The following is an 18914-nucleotide window of genomic DNA, read 5'->3' on the forward strand; positions in this document are numbered from 1 at the left end:
CTCAAAATACGCAATCACCGGCCATCAGAGGGACAGAGTGGGTAAACTCACCACGTCCCTACTCAAAATTTTGCCCACGCCGGCAGCTCAGGAAACGAGAAGGCGGACGAATATGCCCGAGGGCTAGACAACCAGACCGTCTGCAAGAATGAGCCGCCGGCGGAGACACCCACCACATACAAACAGAACAAGCATATATAGGGAAAGCAGACGCCATTACGCACACCCATGCCCAGAGCTTACCAGGGCACTAGCCACGGCTCTTGGAAAAGCTCGGGCAAAAAGTGTTATGAGCCCTTATCGATTGGACTTAATTAGGAAAGGTGAGGTTAATCCTATTTGCCAAATTTGTGTCAAAATACTTACCGCAGATGATGATGATATTGTCTGAGAACACGAGGAAAATTCACCTCCTAGAAAGGACCTTACATATCCCTCAGCCGAATTCTGGGAAAAGATTATATGCAGTGAAGACAAACAAGTTCAAGCCAACATCGAAGATTGGATCCTCGAGGTCTCCCCTTCATTGAGGCCACATGGGGCGAAAGGTGGCTAATGACGACAGAAAAGCCTAATAAAGTGTATTCCTCCTCCTTCTCGCTGTTGAAGAGGAAAGTTTGTAACCTTGAATCTGCTAGCGACCTATTCAATATAAGGACACTCGAGCAACATAAATAAAAATGGCGGCGGTTATGCGATGCCAAGCTGCACTAAAGCGTTACATCCACCATCCCTCGCAAGGCGCCATTTTATAATTTACTCTTATGTGGCTTAATTTAATGGCACGCCTCGTTGTCCCGCATTATTTCAGCTACTTCTCTGTGCCTGGTTTGCAACCTTTTTCCGCATAGTTGGCTTAAATGCGTTGCAGCTATGATGCCTAACCTGGGTGAGAGAGAGTTATGGAGAGAGAAAAATGAAGAATAAGAAAATAATGTGCGAAGTGTGGCTGCTGTTATCATGCAAGAACAAGAGGCAACAGAATTCCTTTGTATGGCCGCAAAGTGATGGATATAATGAATCGGAGCCTTTGGACGGACTCACCTTTTCCGAAATGTTTTAAGCGCCATGGCGCACGAGTCATGTAGTCGCTTTTTATCGCGTTAGTGCAGCCAGGCGTATAATGAAACGTAATGGTGTTGTCAGAAATCTTGCTGCTCCTGTGTTCTATCCGGTCACAATATGGTTTACCTTAAACCCATTTACCTTTTCCCTACATTCCATCTCGCCCCATAATTCCAACGTGGGATGGAGTCCCTAGGACAACGCCATGGCGGACAACGCGATTTTATTTTCCAGTATTATCCCTTAAGCGTGCACGAAATTGCCTTTTTCCCTTCCATGTGCAGGCGCAGTTTAACTAAAATGGGGCTCAGCCGGTCATACGTCCGTGGTGAAGGCAGAGTCACGCATCATTCATGCTGCAAAACGTTAAAGGTGCATTCTAGGTAGGGTACAAACGCACTGTACAGACAAGACTTGGATACGGTGCGCCCTACTCTTGAATACTAAAAAGAATTTTGTTCGTCAGGAGAGTCAACTATCTTTTAATGATGGCGAATTTTTTACATGATTTTTCCATTCTGCCTTCAATAAAGGACCCAGTGAGTTCATGTCATGCGGCTTCAGAAATAATTTTTGTCGGCAGACTTGCTTCGCACTCAGTGAGTAGGGAAACACCGTCCTAAATTGATAGAAGTGATTCTCTTGAGGCGAAAGCCTTTAATGACTCATGCTGCGTCCGTCCGTCCGTCCGTTACGCTCTTTCACCCATGGTCTGCAAAAGCAACCGCAGGCGCTAGCGCGCGCGGATAATCTCGGAGGCTACGTTGCGCCATTGATAGTTCACTGCACATGCGTGAGGTGGCGCCACCGGTGCCCGCCCCAGAGGCCTCGCAGCTGTCGACAGAGTTGGGTGCCGCGCAAGCACCCTCCTAGCGCTCGCTTCAATGGAGCTTCAGAATGCGGGAAAACGAAAAGTACTTTAGATCTTAACCACACATCAGCGACAGAAGCAGCAACACCGCCTAAAGGCTTTCGCCTCACCGCACTTTAGGTCAACAAAATACCCCCTGAATTTTTTTTAAAGATAACCTTAATAATAGCCATGCCTAAACTGCGCAGGACCCGGGGCAAGTGCCTATACTTTAACGCAACAGCGTTAAGGAGTTCGTGCCGCCGAAAAGCCCGTGTCGCCGGCGTAGGCGGCGTTGGCAGTGAGCGAAAAACTGCGCATCTCGGGGGACACTTGAACTGCGCCGTAAGAGAAGGAATTTTCCTTCCCTTACGGCGCGGTACGGGTGTCTACTGAGAATATCGAGACAGGCGTCATTTCCATTCCTTAAAACCAATTTTCAATTCATTTTCCTTCTCTTCCGGCCCTGTTCGAGTGTCCATCGAGATATGTGAGTCAGGCGTCACTGCCTTAAATTGTTCAGCGGGCCACGCGTCGCGCCGAAAAGGGGATGGGGTACCGTGCACTCCTTGGCAACGCTGCAACTCCCTGTCCCATCTCACTCTTAAAGACGAAGTTTAAGCGTCATACAAATTTTGGTAGTTCTCATCGGTCCTCTAAAAAATACTCCCAGGTTTTCGAAATTATTCCGGAGCCCTCCAGTAGGCACCTCTTTCTTCCTTTATTCTTTCAGTACCTCATTTATTCTTTCCCTTATGGCGCGGTTCAAGTGTCCGCCGAGATGTGTGACAGATGCTGCTCCATTTCCTTTCCATAAAAACCAATTTTCTGCCACATGTAAGCTTTTCAAAGTGACGCTGAAGGGTGATAATGCTTCGTGTTGCTTCGTGTTCGATTTTAACACGCCATCGGCCATTCTGCAAATCCTTGAGACGCGATTGCTAACACTTGCTTGATGGCTTCAGTGTTCTATATAAAAGTTCAATCATTTAAAAAGTGTACAATAAAACGCTCGACTGTTTAGTGCTTTACTATATATAGATTATTTATTTAGAGCACCTTGCACAATTTACAAGCGCGTTACAAGAGCACACCCCGCGCTGAAAGGTTTCGACTTCTATGTGTGTGCTAAGAGTGCATGGCGCTGTCTTATAGGTCGCTTCTCCTTCTCAAATTATGTGCTCTCAAGACAAAAAAAATAAGCACTTATGTTCATGTTCCTGTAACACGGCTCAACGGCATCAAGTATAGATATTAATTTTAAACTTTAAAACCACGCTTTCATCGCGGTGCAATTACCATTGTGGTAGCCAGAAAGCAAGGATGAAGACTTGTTGAATAGATTTTTTTTAACACTATAGAATTTGTTTCAGGGCTATATTCGTTGAAGTTCATATCATAGAATTTTTTCTTTATTTCAGAGACGCAAACACACTTTCTTATGTTCAATAGAAGATGCAGATATAGCATCGAAAGCTTCAAAGCTCATCAAACAAATGGAGTCAGCGTTGTGAAGGCTGTGGTTGTAAAGCTTTTTAATTGTGAAAAACTCATTTGCTGAATCGGTATCAGAAATTAGTCACACCACCTGATATTTTTTTATTTATATCCGTAATTTGACGTGGAGGCTTGGTAAAATGCAAGGGGGGACGAAATTAAGCCACCCTTGTATTTTGCATTGAAAGCATCTTTCACTTCTTATTTGCAATGTTTTCCATGATTTTGAATCGCCGTTTTATGCAGTTGTCGCCATTTTAAAGACTGACCGTTACATAACTGAGCCTTTTTACACTCGAGCCATTCAAGATATGGGCCTACGCACGACTCCACAGATCACGGCAGGTACGTTCATGTTTTATGCGGTTATTCAAAGTTGAGCGGAGCTGAATGTGAGAGCTATCAACTTCATGGAAATAATTCATGTAACAGAAGACTAGGTAATGAACTTTCCAGTGATGTGGGCAAATAAATACTCTCGGGTTCGTAGAGAAGACCACCTTTTGCTTTTGCGGACACCTGAGTGCTAGTGTGTATTCATTACACTCTGCAGGAAAATGTTGTTGCCAGAATCACACTAAGTACAGACTTCCTAGTTGACTTTCGAACGCGTAGGAATGAACCGTTTAGGTTCACCACTCTGAGTGCATGTTTCATACTTTAAACTCACTTTCTTAGTATTTTGTCGAAGCCTACGATGAGCCTCATTTCATAACTGTTTAACACTTTTCATTTGTTAAGAACCAAAATAACTTTCACTTGACTCTTCCCAACCAGCTCTGCCTTCCTCACAAAGGACATTCAGCTTGCTTCAGGCACTTCTCACGACGGGAGGAGTTCTGAACCGATGTTCCGAACTGAAGTTCATTCCCTGTGATGTAACTACAATGAAATGAAAAGTGTTCTTTCTTGGAAGCGAAGGCTCAGATTCAGGCGATTGTGCAAGCCACACTCTTTCACAAATTGACAACGGGGCAAGTAATTATAACTCAATAAATTTAATTACTAGTGAGTCTAAAGCAGTTACGTACATTTCATATACGTCACATAAATGTAGAACTTCCTTCCTGTTGTGTTACGATGACATCCTCACAGTTGCGTCGTATTATGAAAGCATAGGAGTTTACTTCTCTCAAAGTATGTTATGTGATAGACACGTTGATCACTTGTTCTGCAAATCATCTAGCTCCACTAGTCTCATGCTCCGCTAATGTTATTTTTTGCTGCATGCATTAATACACTTCGCTTTACATCCCTTTTCCTGTCTCTGTTTAAATATGGTATCCTTCTATGGGCCATGAACACAAGATAAACTATACATAAGTTGATTGTCGTCCAGAAACCTGCATATGAGTTGTAAGGCAAGTACTATACCGATATCATACAAGTGATTTACATAAACCAAATATTCCTCTCCTGGCCTTATCGCATCGCTTTAGACTATGTATATGTTTCAGGTTATACGTAACAAAAAAAGACATCCAATTCCATCTGAACAATCCGGGTTTTAGAAAAAGTGTGGTTCAATACCCCCCGCATCATATCCTGAATCCCGGAAAGTTGCTAAATGTCGTACTAACCATTAAAAACAAAGGCAAAAATTCACCTTGGCCACAACTATTAATCAGCTCTCACAAAATGACACCGACATTAAAAGAACGTGTGTGAACCGGCTGCTCTATTCCTTTTGTTAAATATGGAGAGTTTACTTTCTTTACATTTGCAAATATATGTTCCTCTGTTTGGTTTGATTCTTTACATGCAAACATGACGTAAAAGTGTTTTTTAATATTGTTCCCTGGTATATTGCTTTCATTGCTTTTATATTTTGTTAGAGTGTAGCTCAAATATGGTCTGTCGACGTCTATTGCCATCTTTTGTTAGTATTTTAACCTAAGATACGAACATATAATATGCATTATCGTAATGTGCCATCACTACTGTAAAGAATGGGTGCACTGGCTGTAGTCAAGCCTCTTTCGCTTTTCGCCTGTGCACCTAACGTCATCGGATGTTGAATAAAGATAGAATTAAAATGAAATGAAATGAAAATTCCAAGGCTGCTCTCTCTACACCATTTTTTCTACGCGTGACTGCAATGCCACGAGCGTTGAGGGCTCTCACAGTCGAGATCATCTCGTTTTGAGGAACCACTAGAATTCCAGCTGTGAAAAATAATACGAATTATTCCCGTTCTGGCACTTGCAGCCCAGTGGATCGATGCGGTGAGCAAGTACACCAATGGAACGTACGAGGGCCCAGACGTGATTCAGTTCCAGCAGTCAGTTCTCCAAGCTCTTGCAGGTCTGCTGAGGTCTCCCCTCTGGGGCCCGGACGGCTTTCGCGCCATGCTGGCTTGGGGCCTTTTCGATGGCCTTCTCGATTACGCGTTGTCTCCAAAGGTGGTATTCGGGAAGGAGAAGGAAGTGGCATGCTACCACCACGTCCTGGAGGTCATGGAATTTGCCGCGACCAGCCGCTACCTGAGATCTGGTGCGTCCCCACGCTATGTATACTCCAGCGCTGCTGCGCAGCCACTGTGGAATGCAAAGGAGAAGCCAAAGAGCACATAAAGTTTTGCTGTTCTGGCTCGGTGTAGTGCGCAGAATAAATATAACGTTTAGCATTGCTATATTTCTTTTGCGAACTACACCCAGGCAGAACAGTACCGCAGCGGTATACCGCTGCCGTGGCTAGTGGTCTGAGCATCCGCCTCGCATGCGGGACGTGCGGGGTTCGATCCGCAGTGCCACCGGGTACCCACCGGTGATAAGATGGGTACAAGCTTCTTCTGGCCTAGTACTCAGCTTATTTAGAGTGAACTGCATGGAAATTCGATCTTTGACACAACTTGCGTAAAAGAAAAATACCTTGTGTCATAGCGCTCTTTGGGCACAGATGCCTTTGCGCCATAAAAATCCATCATGATCTTCATCGTTTAGCAATGTTCAGGATGAGGCCAGAACGAAAATGAAAACCATTCTTGGTCGCCAAAAACAACCGAGGTCACATTTTAGTTTGTACTAACCCCGTAGACAATTTGGCTTTACAGGTCGTGTTCAAACACTTTGATTCAAAATTTTTATTGTTTCAGTAAACTTTACTCCGAAAAACCAAATAATGCAAGTACTGGCTATCATTAGAGAGGTCCTAGTCATGGTGCATTTTCTTTTCTTAGCTTTGAAGGAAAGAGGCGATACCTTGAAGACACGCAAGGTTCATCTGGAAGCGCGTTGAGACAGATATTACTGTTGCTAGATGTCTACGACCAAGATGAGGAGGTTTCTAGAAAGTAATAGATGGTACTGCACAACTTTCACATCGTTAGCCTATTCATACCGCTCTGAAGCTTCACGAAATCATTTTACCTAATTGCTAAATAAAACTTATCAGTAGTTCTACGGTTCTCTCAAGAAAATGCTAAAAAAGATCAGTTCAATTTTATGAAATGTATAGCTTCCAAACACTTAACACAGGTACGGGAGACACGGGGCATAAAGGCTGGTGGCCCCACAGTACCGACAGAGGCCGGAAAGATTTTCTATATGTTTAGCGGTAAAACGCTGTGCCGGTAAGCTATGCGAAAGGTGTGGGTTAGGCAAAAGAGGACAAAGAGAACAGCTGCACAAAAGCACAGGCAGGAAGCCGTCATCTCAGTTTCCGGTAAGAAAAGGAGCAGCATAAACTTTACAAAATTTGCAGGTAAAATATTCATACGTGAATCTTTTCAATGAAATTAGGTTCGTGGTGTCTTTTTCGTTTAGTTTGTTGTTTTCTCACGCTGATTGTGCCACAGATCGTAACCAACTCGCGCATCTATTCGTTCTTCGGAATAAGGTAATTAGGTCATTTAACCGCAGAGCTAGATAATTCGGCACTATGTAATAGAGTAGGCACTGGTGTCAACAGAAACCATGACCTCCTCAGGTAACTTGTCCTGCTCTACAAATTGATCTACGATAAAACTCTCCTCCGTTCTCCCTGACGAATATTTCCTTAGTCTATATACTGTCCATAGACTTCTGTCTATAAAGTTTACACTCTCTATAGACAACTCTACAGAACAGTCTATAGGAAATAAAAATTCTATAAATAGTATATTGTCGCCGACAAACGTAGGGCGGCACGAAAAGGGGCTTTTTTAATCCGAAGGCCAGAAACCCAGCAGCGCGTGTTCGAACGGGGACGTCCTCTTCTTCGCTCCCACACGAGTCCAGTAATGCCGCTCGGCCGCATGGCGGCGCTCGCAGAATGTGAGCAGTGTGGCACTGCCCCCCTCCTTTCAAGAGGCATCGCCTCGATGCCTCCGGCAAGGGGGATAAAGAGTGTGGAGACACCGAAAGTGCGATGGCATGTGGTGGCAGCACTGAATGTGAACTCCGGGAGGGGCTAACGGGCGTAATACGGTTTCATGCGGGACACGTGGACGACTTCAGACTTGGGCGGGCGAGAAGACCGGACAACTTTTTCCGGGCTCACTTCATAGTTCACATCGCTGAGTTGACGTAGCACCTCGTAGGGGCCGAAGTAGCGCCGCAGAAGCTTTTCAGAGCGACCGCGCACACGTATAGGGCTCCATACCCAGACGTGCTCGCCGGGTTGGTAAATCACCTCCCTGTGGCGGAGGTTGTAACGCCGAGCGTCAGTTGTCTGCTGGTGGCGAATGCGTTGTCGAGCAAAGTGGCGAGCGGCTTCTGCATCGCGAACGAATTGGTCAGCGCCTGGGACAGACGAGGGGGTACAATCCGGGAGCAGCATGGAGTCAAGCATGGTCAGGGCATCTCGGCCATACACCAAATGGAAGGGGGTGAAGCGCGTCGTTTCTTGGAGTGCGGTGTTGTACGCAAACGTGATGTAGGGAAGTATTTCGTCCCAGTTGCGACGGTCAGCGTCGACATACGTAGACATCATATCTGTGATGGTCTTGTTCAGCCTCTCAGTAAGTCCATTCGTTTGATGATGGTAAGCAGTCGTTTTTTTATGACTGGTGCCACTAAGACGGAGGACCTCGTGTGTAAGAGCCGACGTAAACGCGGTTCCCCGGTCAGTTAATACAACCACGGGGGCGCCGTGGCGAAGCACGATGTGGTGAACAAAGAACTGTGCAATTTCAGCCGCGGTGCCACGGGGAAGAGCCTTGGTTTCACAATAGCGGCTTAGGTAGTCCGTGGCAACAAAAATATACTGGTTTCCCATGGAGGACACCGGGAATGGGCCCAGTAAGTCCATGCCGACTTGTTGGAATGGGATTTGCGGTGGATCAATTGGCTTCAGAAGGCCGGCCGGTTTTGTCGGTGGTACCTTCCGTCGTTGACACTCACGGCAGGTTCGAACGTAGCGTTGGACGACCGCAGCAAGCCGTGGCCAGTAGTACTTGTGGCGGAGGCGTCCCAATGTTCTGGAAAAACCGAGGTGGCCAGAAGAAAGGTCGTCGTGGCATGCAGCGAGAACTTCCTTACGAAGCACGGTTGGGACAACGAGGAGATACGCAGTGTCGGTCGGACCGTAGTTTTTCTTGTAGAGGACTCCATCTATTAAGCAAAACGACGAAAGTCCGCGCGAGAAGAGTCTGGGCGGAGACGGAGCGGTTCCTTCGAGGTGCTCGATTAGAGGCAGCAGTTCGCAGTCGGCCCTCTGGTGGTGGGCAAGGTCGGATGTGGTGACAGCGCCGAGGAAAGCAGAATCGTCGTCGGACTCATCTGGTGGGCACGGAAGAGGAGCTCGGGAGAGACAGTCTGCATCGCTATGTTGCCGACCCGACTTATACACGATGGCGACGTCGAACTCTTGCAACCGAAGGCTCCACCGTGCAAGTCGCGCCGATGGATCTTTGAGGTTCGCAAGCCAGCACAAGGAGTGATGATCGCTGACGACTCGAAACGGGCGGCCGTACAGGTATGGACGAAATTTTGTGATTGCCCACACAACAACGAGACACTCCTTTTCCGTTGTGGAATAATTCAATTCGGAACGGGACAAAGTGCGACTTGCGTATGCGATCACGCGTTCCACACCGTCTTGCCACTGCACAATCACCGCACCGAGGCCCACATTGCTGGCATCTGTGTGCAGTTCCGTGTCGGCCTGCTCGTCGAAGTGGGAAAGGATAGGCGCAGATTGGAGGCGGGCCTTAAGCTCTATTTAAGCTTTTTCCTGATCTTGGCCCCAGACAAAGGGTTCGGAGTCTTTTGTCAGGCGAGTCAGCGGCTCTGCGAGCTTGGATAAGTTTTGAACGAACCTCCGATAATAGGCGCAAAGCCCCAGGAAACGCCGCAAGCTTCGTTTATCTGTTGGCTGGGGAAATGCAGCAACGGCGGCGGTCTTTTCTGGGTCGGGGCTAACGCCCTGAGCGCTCACAATGTGGCCAAGAAACTTGAGCTCCCGAAATGCGAAGTGGCACTTTTCGGGCTTGAGAGACAGACCCGCAGAACGAATTGCTTCGAAGACGGCACGCAAACGTTTCAGGTGCTCCTCGAACGTGTCGGAGAAAATCACGACGTCGTCGAGATAGACAAGGCAGGACTGCCACTTCAGGTCAGTTAGTACGGTGTCCATCATACGTTGGAACGTCGCAGGGGCTGAACACAAGCCGAAAGGAAGCACCATAAATTCGTACAGTCCGTCAGGAGTAACGAAGGCGGTCTTTTCTCGGTCACGTTCGTCGACCTAGATTTGCCAATAACCGCTACGAAGGTCGAGTGACGAAAAGTAGGTAGCATGGCGGAGGCGGTCTAATGAGTCATCAATGCGCGGCAGTGGATAGACATCTTTTTTGGTAACGTTATTAAGACGTCTATAATCTACACAGAACCGTAGGCTGCCGTCCTTCTTTGCGACGAGAACAGGTGACGCCCAGGGGCTCGTCGATGGTTGTATAACGTCGTAGTGGAGCATTTCGCCAACTTGGCGGCGGATATCATCGCGCTCCTTCGACGATACACAATAAGGACGCTGACATAGCGGTCTCTGGTCACTGTCGATGATAATACGGTGCTTAGTTATTGGCGTCTGGCGAACCTTGGATGTTGATGCAAAACAGTCGCGGAAAGAGTCAATAAGGCTTTCCACGCGGCGTTTCTGATTGGTCAGAAGGTCAGTGTTCACGTCGGTCCTAATGGCTGTTGCAGTGTCCTGTTCAGCTATTTCGGGGGCCGTTGTTGATAAGGCACATTGGCCGGCATGCTGGCCAAGTTCTTCAAAATGGGCAATCACCATGTTTTTCGTCAAATGTTGGGGTTCACAACTAAAGTTGGTCACTAAGAGCGTGGTACGCGCCTGAACAAGGTCGACAAGGGCGCGAGCAACGCAAACTTGCCGAGACAGTAGCAGCGACATATTCGCTTCGGCAATGCCCCGAGTACCGAAGCTGGTATCACACTGGACTGTGACAAACTTGCTTGCTCTCGGCGGTATCGTTGTGTGGTCATCAGAGATGCGTAATGGTGCTCTGTGCGGCTCGGGGTCGGTATCAACGGCTCGCTGTGTCTAAAACGATACCAATTGCTCGTGCAGGTTGATGACCGCCCCATACTCTTTAAGGAAGTCCATGCCGAGAATCAGTTCTTTAGAGCACTTTCGTAGCACGGCGAAGGAGCCAGTGAAAGTTGCACCGCGGATCTTTATACGGCTGGTGCAGACGCCAACCGGCGTTACCACATGGCAACCAGCTGTGCGTATCTGCGGCCCATGCCAAGGTGTTAGAACCTTTCTGAGTGTTGCGGCTAGGTTACTACTCATGACAGAAAAGTCGGCTCCGGTATCGACGAGTGCAGATACGTCATAGCCATCGGCGGCAACAAGAATTTCGGCGGCGGAAACAATTGTTCGACAATTTGTAGGCGAGGTTTTTGGTGCCGTCGTCGATGGGGTCGTCGCTGAGGTCGTCGGTGAGGTCGGCGGTGGGATCGTCTTTAAGGTCGGCGGGTGGGGTCGTCGCATAAAATCGTCAGATGGAGGCTTTCCACTGTCTGCGGCAGCGGCGGTCGTACCCCCAGAGGACGCCGTCTTCAGTTTTCCCGGCGGGGAGACGTGCCTCTGAATTGACCAGATGATGGTGCATGACTGGGTGGAGGAACTCGTCTTTGAGACGGCGACCTAGACTGGCGTCTAGAGGCGTTGAGGGCAGCACATTATCGGCCAGGTACTGCTCAATGTCTCGCGGTCTCTCACCATAGCGCGGTCGAGGTGCGCTCGGTGGAAATCCTCTTAATCCCATCCGCCGGTAGGGGCAGTTGCGGAGGATATGACTGGGCTCCCCGCAGTGGTAGCATAGTGGCCGGTTGTTGGGTGTGCGCCACACGTCAGCTATTCAAACAGGGCGCGGGTCACGCAGCTCGGCGGAGGGAAAGTACCCCTGCGTTTGTTCGGCAGCAGGGCGGAACGCATGTGGAACTGGCGCAGGTCTCCGCAGAGCTTCACTGTAGCTCATGATGTACGGCTCCGGCTGCGGTGTCCATAGGGCTTCGTTGTAGCTGCTGGCGTATGGCTCCGGCTGTGGTGCCGGTGGTGGCTGGACTGCTCGCCGAATTTCCTCGCGGACGGCATCGGCTACAGCTGTAACACTGGCAGGTGGAGCATCTAAGCGGAGATTGCGCAGTTCTTCGCGAACTACACTCCGCACAAGCTCCCGAAGAGCCTCGTCCCCGGCGACTGGCAGGGACGCACAATAGTTGCTGGCCGCAACACTTCCCGGACGACCGTACTGCGCACTGCGTCGTTCCTGTAAGGAACGTTCCATGCCTGTGGCTTCTTTAGCGAAGTCAGCGACGGTTCCTGGTGGGTCGCGTATGAGGCCAGCGAAGAGCTGCTCCTTCACACCATGCATGAGGTGGCGCACCTTGGTAGCCTCTGGCATGGCAGGGTCAGCCCGATTGAAAAGACGTGCCATGTCTTCAATAAACATAGCGACGCTTTCCTTCGCCTGCTGTGACCAGGTGCGAAGGGCGAGTTCGGCATTTTCCTTGCGTGCGTTTGTGCTGAAGGTAGCCAGCAACTGACGGCGGAACGCTTCCCAGTTCGTAAAGGATGCCTCATGGTTCTCGAACCATGTCTTAGCAGAGTCTTGGAACGAGAAATAGACGTTTCGTAGTTTTCGGTCGTCGTCCCACTGGTTAAAAGTGGCCACACGGTCAAAGCTGGACAACCAGTCCTCGACGTCCTCAAACCGATCGCCGTGGAAGGATGGTGGTGAGCGAGGGGTGAGAACTACAACGGGCGGGACAGTGCCGGAAGGCTGGCCTGTCTGACTGCCTGTAGTAGACGTCATGGTACGCACCGGCCTCGTCAGTGGCTGACACTCAGGTTGCAGGCCTCGCAGGCGGCGGCTCGCTTTGTGGACGGGTGTTGTGTCCAAGCGTCGCTGATCAGCGTCAGAGTTACCCTCGGGGTGAGCGTTCATGGAACGATACCCAGCACCTCCACCAAAATGTCGCCGACAAACGTAGGGCGGCACGAAAGGGGGCTTTTTTAATCCGAAGGCCAGAAACCCAGCAGCGCGCGTTCGAACGGGAACGTCCTCTTCTTCGCTCCCACACGAGCCCAGTAATGCCGCTCGGCCGCATGGCGGCGCTCGCAGAATGTGAGCAGTGTGGCAATATAGACAATGTACAGAATTAAGGCATACACTTCTATTATACTTTTGTCCGTAGACAGTCTATAGACTATTAATAGACAAAAAGAATTATCTATATGAATGCAATAGTCTATCAAGTCTACAGCCTGTCTATAGACTATTTTCATGGGGGCTACACAAGACAGCTTAAAAGATGTTACTTCTTTTTAATTCATTACCCTAACTATAATTAAGATGACTGTAAAACTTCAGGAGTCTGCAACCTGCTATCATTGCTTCATGGAGATATAAAACTTCTGGCTTCTTTCATAACAGCAGCGAAGTGCTTTTGATCGACCAGTCAGGAATCTCCGCTTGTAAAAGTGACTAATCCGAGCTGTCCTTTCAAGAACGTTAGCTCTTACTCATCACGTTTCGAAATTTCGTGGGGTCTCCTACAGCCCTTCATCACAGTGCCATCTGTGGGAACAACTACTCACCACGTTTCGAGATTTCGTGAGGACTCCTACCACCTCGAGATCTGTGGCTGCAACCAGAAAACAGCGGATCTCGCATTGAGACTTGCAGTGCCATCTACAACAGCATTGTAGAAACAATCACCTTCCATGTGCCAATGATGGCGTCACAGTCCAATACGATGGGTAGAGGTGGAACTATGTGAGCATCACGTCAGGGGACAAAATGGCGGCATAGTTTCGGTTGTCTGATTTCATGATGGTGCCATCCCTTTCCGCTATACATATATATGCAATCGTTCCGCGATATATACTCCGACAGCAACGGGCACCATTCCAGGGACAGTTGCATACCGAATTTGGTTGGGAAATCAAACCCTAAGGGTTCTGGTATAGAATTAAAACCACGATTAAATAATAGGTAAGCATTGTATACACGGAATTAGAAATTGAAACGTTATCATATTGCACCCCAAGCCGAATTCTAGGCCCAAGTTCACCCCAAAACGAAGTGAATTCTGCTTGGGACTTATCTTGAGGGGATGCCACTCGAAAATGGCTAGACGTGCATCGTAATTTTTCTGATAGATGGCGCTAGGCGGCGATCGTTACGCAAGGCGGCGTGCGTGCACTCGTAGCCGAGCATGGTGGCAATCCACCCCGTTTCAAAGGATATTACATTCCGTTTCTCGAGACGAGGAGTGAGTTCTTCTCCGCTATGTGCACCTAGTAAACCAAACAGCTAACGCTCGTTACTTCAAGGTCTTCCATATGGTGGCGGCCTTCTCTTTTCAGATGCTTGAGAATGGCGTAAAATGAAAGGTTACGTCATATGTTGCCATTTTATGTTGAAAATAGTTTGTTCTGTTACCTCATAATTTTTCTGTCCGACTGTTATGTCTATAGTTATCTGTTCCTGGGTCTGTTAATCTCAATTTTTTATCAGGCGGCTGTGCGTTTGCCTACAATGTCAAACCATGCAACTCGAACACGGGTTATGTCAGTAAAAATGGGTGTCGCTACAATCCGCAAACACCCACAATTCGGCCACCTCGGACCCCCTTTTTTCGTAAGATAAAAGATAAGATAAAAGACCTTTGCTGTCTCCTGCCTACTGGCGTGAGGAACATTGCCATTCACCTTTCTCTCGCAGGGGATCTTCTTACCTGTAACTGATTAACTTACGCAGCCTTCAACAGCTCATATCTGCTCAATAGCTCTGCTGGGGCTTCATTTTGTTTTGCACATCGCAGTAGTCAGCTCGAGAGCACGGAACCGAGCGGAGGGCATGTTTCTCACCGCAAAAGATACCGTCAGGGGCGTCCTGGACCTCTACGATGGCTTCCAGGAAACAGAGCGCGTGTTCGTTCAGCGGATTGTGCACTTCATGAATCCGCTCGTCAGCAGCCCCCAGCAACGACTGGACCAAATCTTCGTCAACAAGTTCTTCGGTTGGTGCTCCTGACGGCCTTGATGCATTCCGCTCGGAGGCTCACGGACGATGCCCTCATCGAGCTGGTTCAAGTTTGCGTAGACGAATAGGAAATGGACATCGGCATATCATGTTCTGAAAAGAAATATCAAATGCGATTTGATGCCGGGAGTTTGAGATAAGATGTTCTGCAATTTCTTAAAAACAGGCTTTTTCAGTCAGACGAGCACTTCTTTCGTCATACTGTCAGCGGTGTAGCGCGTCAGAATACAGCTAAGACGTGCTAACTAGTGCAGTTTTTAACCGATATTGACTGCTAAACTGTTCAGCTGTTACCATTAGTCTCCTTATTTCTTGAGAGGCTTATAGTCCATAGTAATCAATATCCCGATCAATTTTTAGAATTCCTAACACTCAGTTACCCTCGGCGCTGTGGGCCAAGAAATTTTGCATACATTGCGCCAAAATGCACAAGCTTTTCAGAACCTTGCACGCAACGCATCCCCTCGACTGCACATCACTTGTCGAGATAGCCGAATCTGGTTTCAATAGGTTTTGTTCGCATTGTAATGCATTCCAAAGAAAAAGTGACGAAAAGAAAGTTGCCTATTTTCCAACGCTAGTGCGGGCTTCAGGTTAGATGAGGCTGCTGTTGAAGGCGCTCTTAGTATTATTAGGATATGCGAGGAGCAGAATGAAAACCAAAATATTTCGATCGGGAAACGTACACCGGGATTTTATGGTCTTCAGGAGAGGCCTAAACCAATTGGCCGACGAATAAGGCCTGCTCTAAACAGCACAAGACGAACGCGATTAGACAGCGTGGACGTTTGTGAGTGGCTATTTGTGAGCGTTTATAATCACTCAAGAAAAAAATAAAAACAAAGCCGGCGGGCTGCCACAATCGCATGACGGTGTGACGTGAGGCGGCTGGAAGCATGTGTTTGTTTGGTCCGGTAAGAACGAATGGTCGACAATGATCCGCCTACCATTCAGGCCGGTCAGTGCGAGGCCTGGTGTAATGTACTCTCATCCTTGTAGCTTAATGTTTATAGTTTCTGTAATTATGAGAAATTGAACAGTTTCTTCGACCCGCGCATCGCTTTCTTTCCGTCCAGCTTTCCAAATGCTTGCGAAATGCAACCTGCCAATTACGAGCAAAATATTGCGTTGCTTCCCGCCAAAAAAGGCAGGGCCTACGCAGTGAAGCAGAAAGTAAGACGAAATCAACGGGTTTTACCATAAATGAGGCACCCCGAGTTCTTTTATCTTTTGTGACAGAGAAATATTTCGCAATAGTTCTTAAAATAAAATTGTTAACTAATTTCAACACAGGCCGCCAGTAAACAGTACCAAGTGACAGTAGTTCACCGATGTCCAGTTTTTCTAGATGTAGTCTAAACGCTCGCCAACTGCTGTATGGGAGGCTTTCGCGTAGGATAATTAAGCCATAAACATTAATGTACGGAAGGCCCTCAGTTCTGGTTTTTCTATGTTTATCAGTGACGCTGGAAGCTCACCTGCTTCCGCATGCTGCTGACACGGCACCACTGACTGCGCGCGCAGCTGGTTTCCCGGACATGTCCCCGACCGGCCGTTTCCTGGACGCATGGTTCAAAGCGCTGTCGGGGAGGGCTCGGCTGAAGTGGACGGACCAGACGCACGTCCTCTTCAACACCAGCAGGGCGGCCCCTTTCTATTTAAAGCGCAATCACAGCTTGGTCATCCCGGCGGGAGCACTCCTACCCATTTCCTTGTACGGTGACGGCCATCCGGCTTTGACCTTGGGCAGTTTAGGCGATGTAAGTACCGAACATTTAACGGCGTGTTACGCGGAGTAACATTTTAAAGGTGCACTAGCCTAGCGGCACCGATTTCGCTGTGTCTGCATGAATGACCTTGAACAGGAAGAGCGAAGCTGCGAAAGTAACCACGTCACGTACCACGTGACTCGAAGCAGCTGCGCGCAGCATAACCATCGTCTCGCTATAGACGAAGCTAGTCCTGCCGAAGCTGACGTCCACGTGAGCGGGTACTCGCAGACGTCGGGCTGAGTCTGATCATCCGGTCGACTTTGCCAACCGTGCGAGGGTTTAGCAATCGATAGGGAGCGTAAACGCGCTAAACGGGCAGCAGAAACCGATAGAGTGGGGAGCTTCGCCTGGCTCGTCGATAACCATAGCTAAACCGAGGCTTAACCACATGACACCAAAGCTTTCACTTGCATAACCAGGGATAGCTGAGCTAAGCCGCAGCCATTGTTTTTTAATTATACCTAGGCACAACCTTGGTCAAAAACTCTACCGGCCACATTTAAACTGCGTAGTCGATCAGTATAATTGTTGCCCTGAAGCTCTAAATCTCTCCACGGTGAGGAGAAGCTTCTTCATCCCCTTTTGTGATCCTTTGGCTCAAGGGGTTTTAAATTGCTCCACAATACGGCAGCGGGAAAAACATGTAGTCTGAAGACATTTGGCAAAGGATGTCGAACAGTCCGTACTCTTCTGCTAGCGAAAATGATTGCACTGAACAAACGCTCCCCTCTTCTTATGTTTTTATCATCACTTGGTGTTACTCTAGGTGAGTGATGAGTTAAAAGCGTGCCAAGTGATTTCTTTACGTGCGCGGCGCCTGTCTGGTGTCTACTCGGTGCAGTAACTCCTCCTGTTAAACCTTGCCTGCACAAACTGACTGATGACACTTCAAGTCAAAGAAGCATCGCAATGACGGTGTTGCTCTGAGAGTTAAGTGCGAGATCTCGATCTCTTGGCTGGAAGCAACCGGTATCTCATGCACGAAAAGACAATGGTCCTGCCGAGTAGGCCGTCTCTTGTTGAATATTTAATCGTACTGGTGCCTGCTCAGTATATTTGAGAAGCAGATCTCTTATCTTCTTCTGATTGGTATGGAAGCGCACCAATCAGAGGCGAGATGCTTCAGACCTGCCGCTCACGACTTGCATAGAGGAACACGTTATGCAAGCAGATTCGAAGTAATGCTCAGAAAACATGCATTCGGTCGTGTCCGAAGAGCCGGGATAGGCGTATCGGTGTTGCAATCTACGAATAGAACTACTCTACTCCCGAGCACCAAGAACGGCTCAGGGAACTAGAGTTTCCCCCTCTTCAGGGGGTGTGTTTCCTTTGGCTTCTGGCCATTTGTACGGCCTAAACAACTTTCCCACGTCTCATTCTCTTTCGTTGTAGCCAAGTGTAATATGTGCTCTCCCTTCCCCCCACCCCTCTAGGACATTCCATCCTTAATCCTCCTAGCCAGTGTCGGTTATGTGACCTTCTTTCAAAATCTGTGCACAGTGCACTTGGGCATGAGTGCCGAGCCTTTGGCGCCGCTGGTTAATTGTATGTTACGCGGCTGAACCTTGTAACATGGCGCAACGCGTAATTAAGGCGAGGGTATACCAGGTCAGTACTCTGCGATCCAAGACCACCCAGCACGCGCCAGCAGTCTCGCTTGATGCACGCCGACAGCCCCGTCCATAGCAACCGCGGTGCGGCCTCTCTTTCGCAAGAACAGACTCAGCGGAGATAAGGTTGCTTCGGAGACCGAGCTCGGGTAGAGTTTAAGCCGTGAGACATGCACTATGCCACTGTAAATGGTGCGGTATTGTGCTTCCGGGCAGTCCGCAGCCGTCCCGTATGTCATCGCAGCGACCTGGCCTGTAGGACATTGCATGATATGGTCCTGTGAAGTTCCTTGCTGTAAATGTGAAATTTGTTCATTTATATAATTAACTTCTGAACAATTTTTCCCCGTGGCCGAATTGCAAATCTTCGCATATGTACTAGTGTTAGATTACAGAATTTCGTAGCGATTTCTTGGCATCAATTGTGGCCAGAACACAGCAATTTATTCTTAATTCTCTTCTGAATTTTCTTTAGACCCGGTTTTAGATCAAAACTTTCTGCAAATGGGAAAACTCCCGTACTTCTACGAATCAGCATATTAGAATAAAGTTTTTCAGAGGGCTCCAAGCGGCCATAAGGCGAACAAAGCGAGACGAGGGACCAAGGTGAGAATTTTACC

General features: G+C 48.3%; 1 protein-coding gene across 1 annotated transcript in view; it reads left to right on the top strand.

The window, feature by feature from the left end:
• Window positions 1–18914, top strand: part of LOC144108514 (neprilysin-3-like) — a 49418-nt gene that overhangs the window by 24695 nt on the left and 5809 nt on the right. The window contains exons 8-11 of the mRNA XM_077641729.1: window positions 3659–3757; window positions 5621–5905; window positions 14692–14889; window positions 16437–16672. Coding sequence (XP_077497855.1) covers window positions 3659–3757; window positions 5621–5905; window positions 14692–14889; window positions 16437–16672 — 818 coding nt within the window. The remainder of the gene's footprint in view (window positions 1–3658; window positions 3758–5620; window positions 5906–14691; window positions 14890–16436; window positions 16673–18914) is intronic.

Source organism: Amblyomma americanum, chromosome 10, assembly GCF_052857255.1.
Source record: "Amblyomma americanum isolate KBUSLIRL-KWMA chromosome 10, ASM5285725v1, whole genome shotgun sequence".
NCBI classification, from domain to species: domain Eukaryota; kingdom Metazoa; phylum Arthropoda; class Arachnida; order Ixodida; family Ixodidae; genus Amblyomma; species Amblyomma americanum.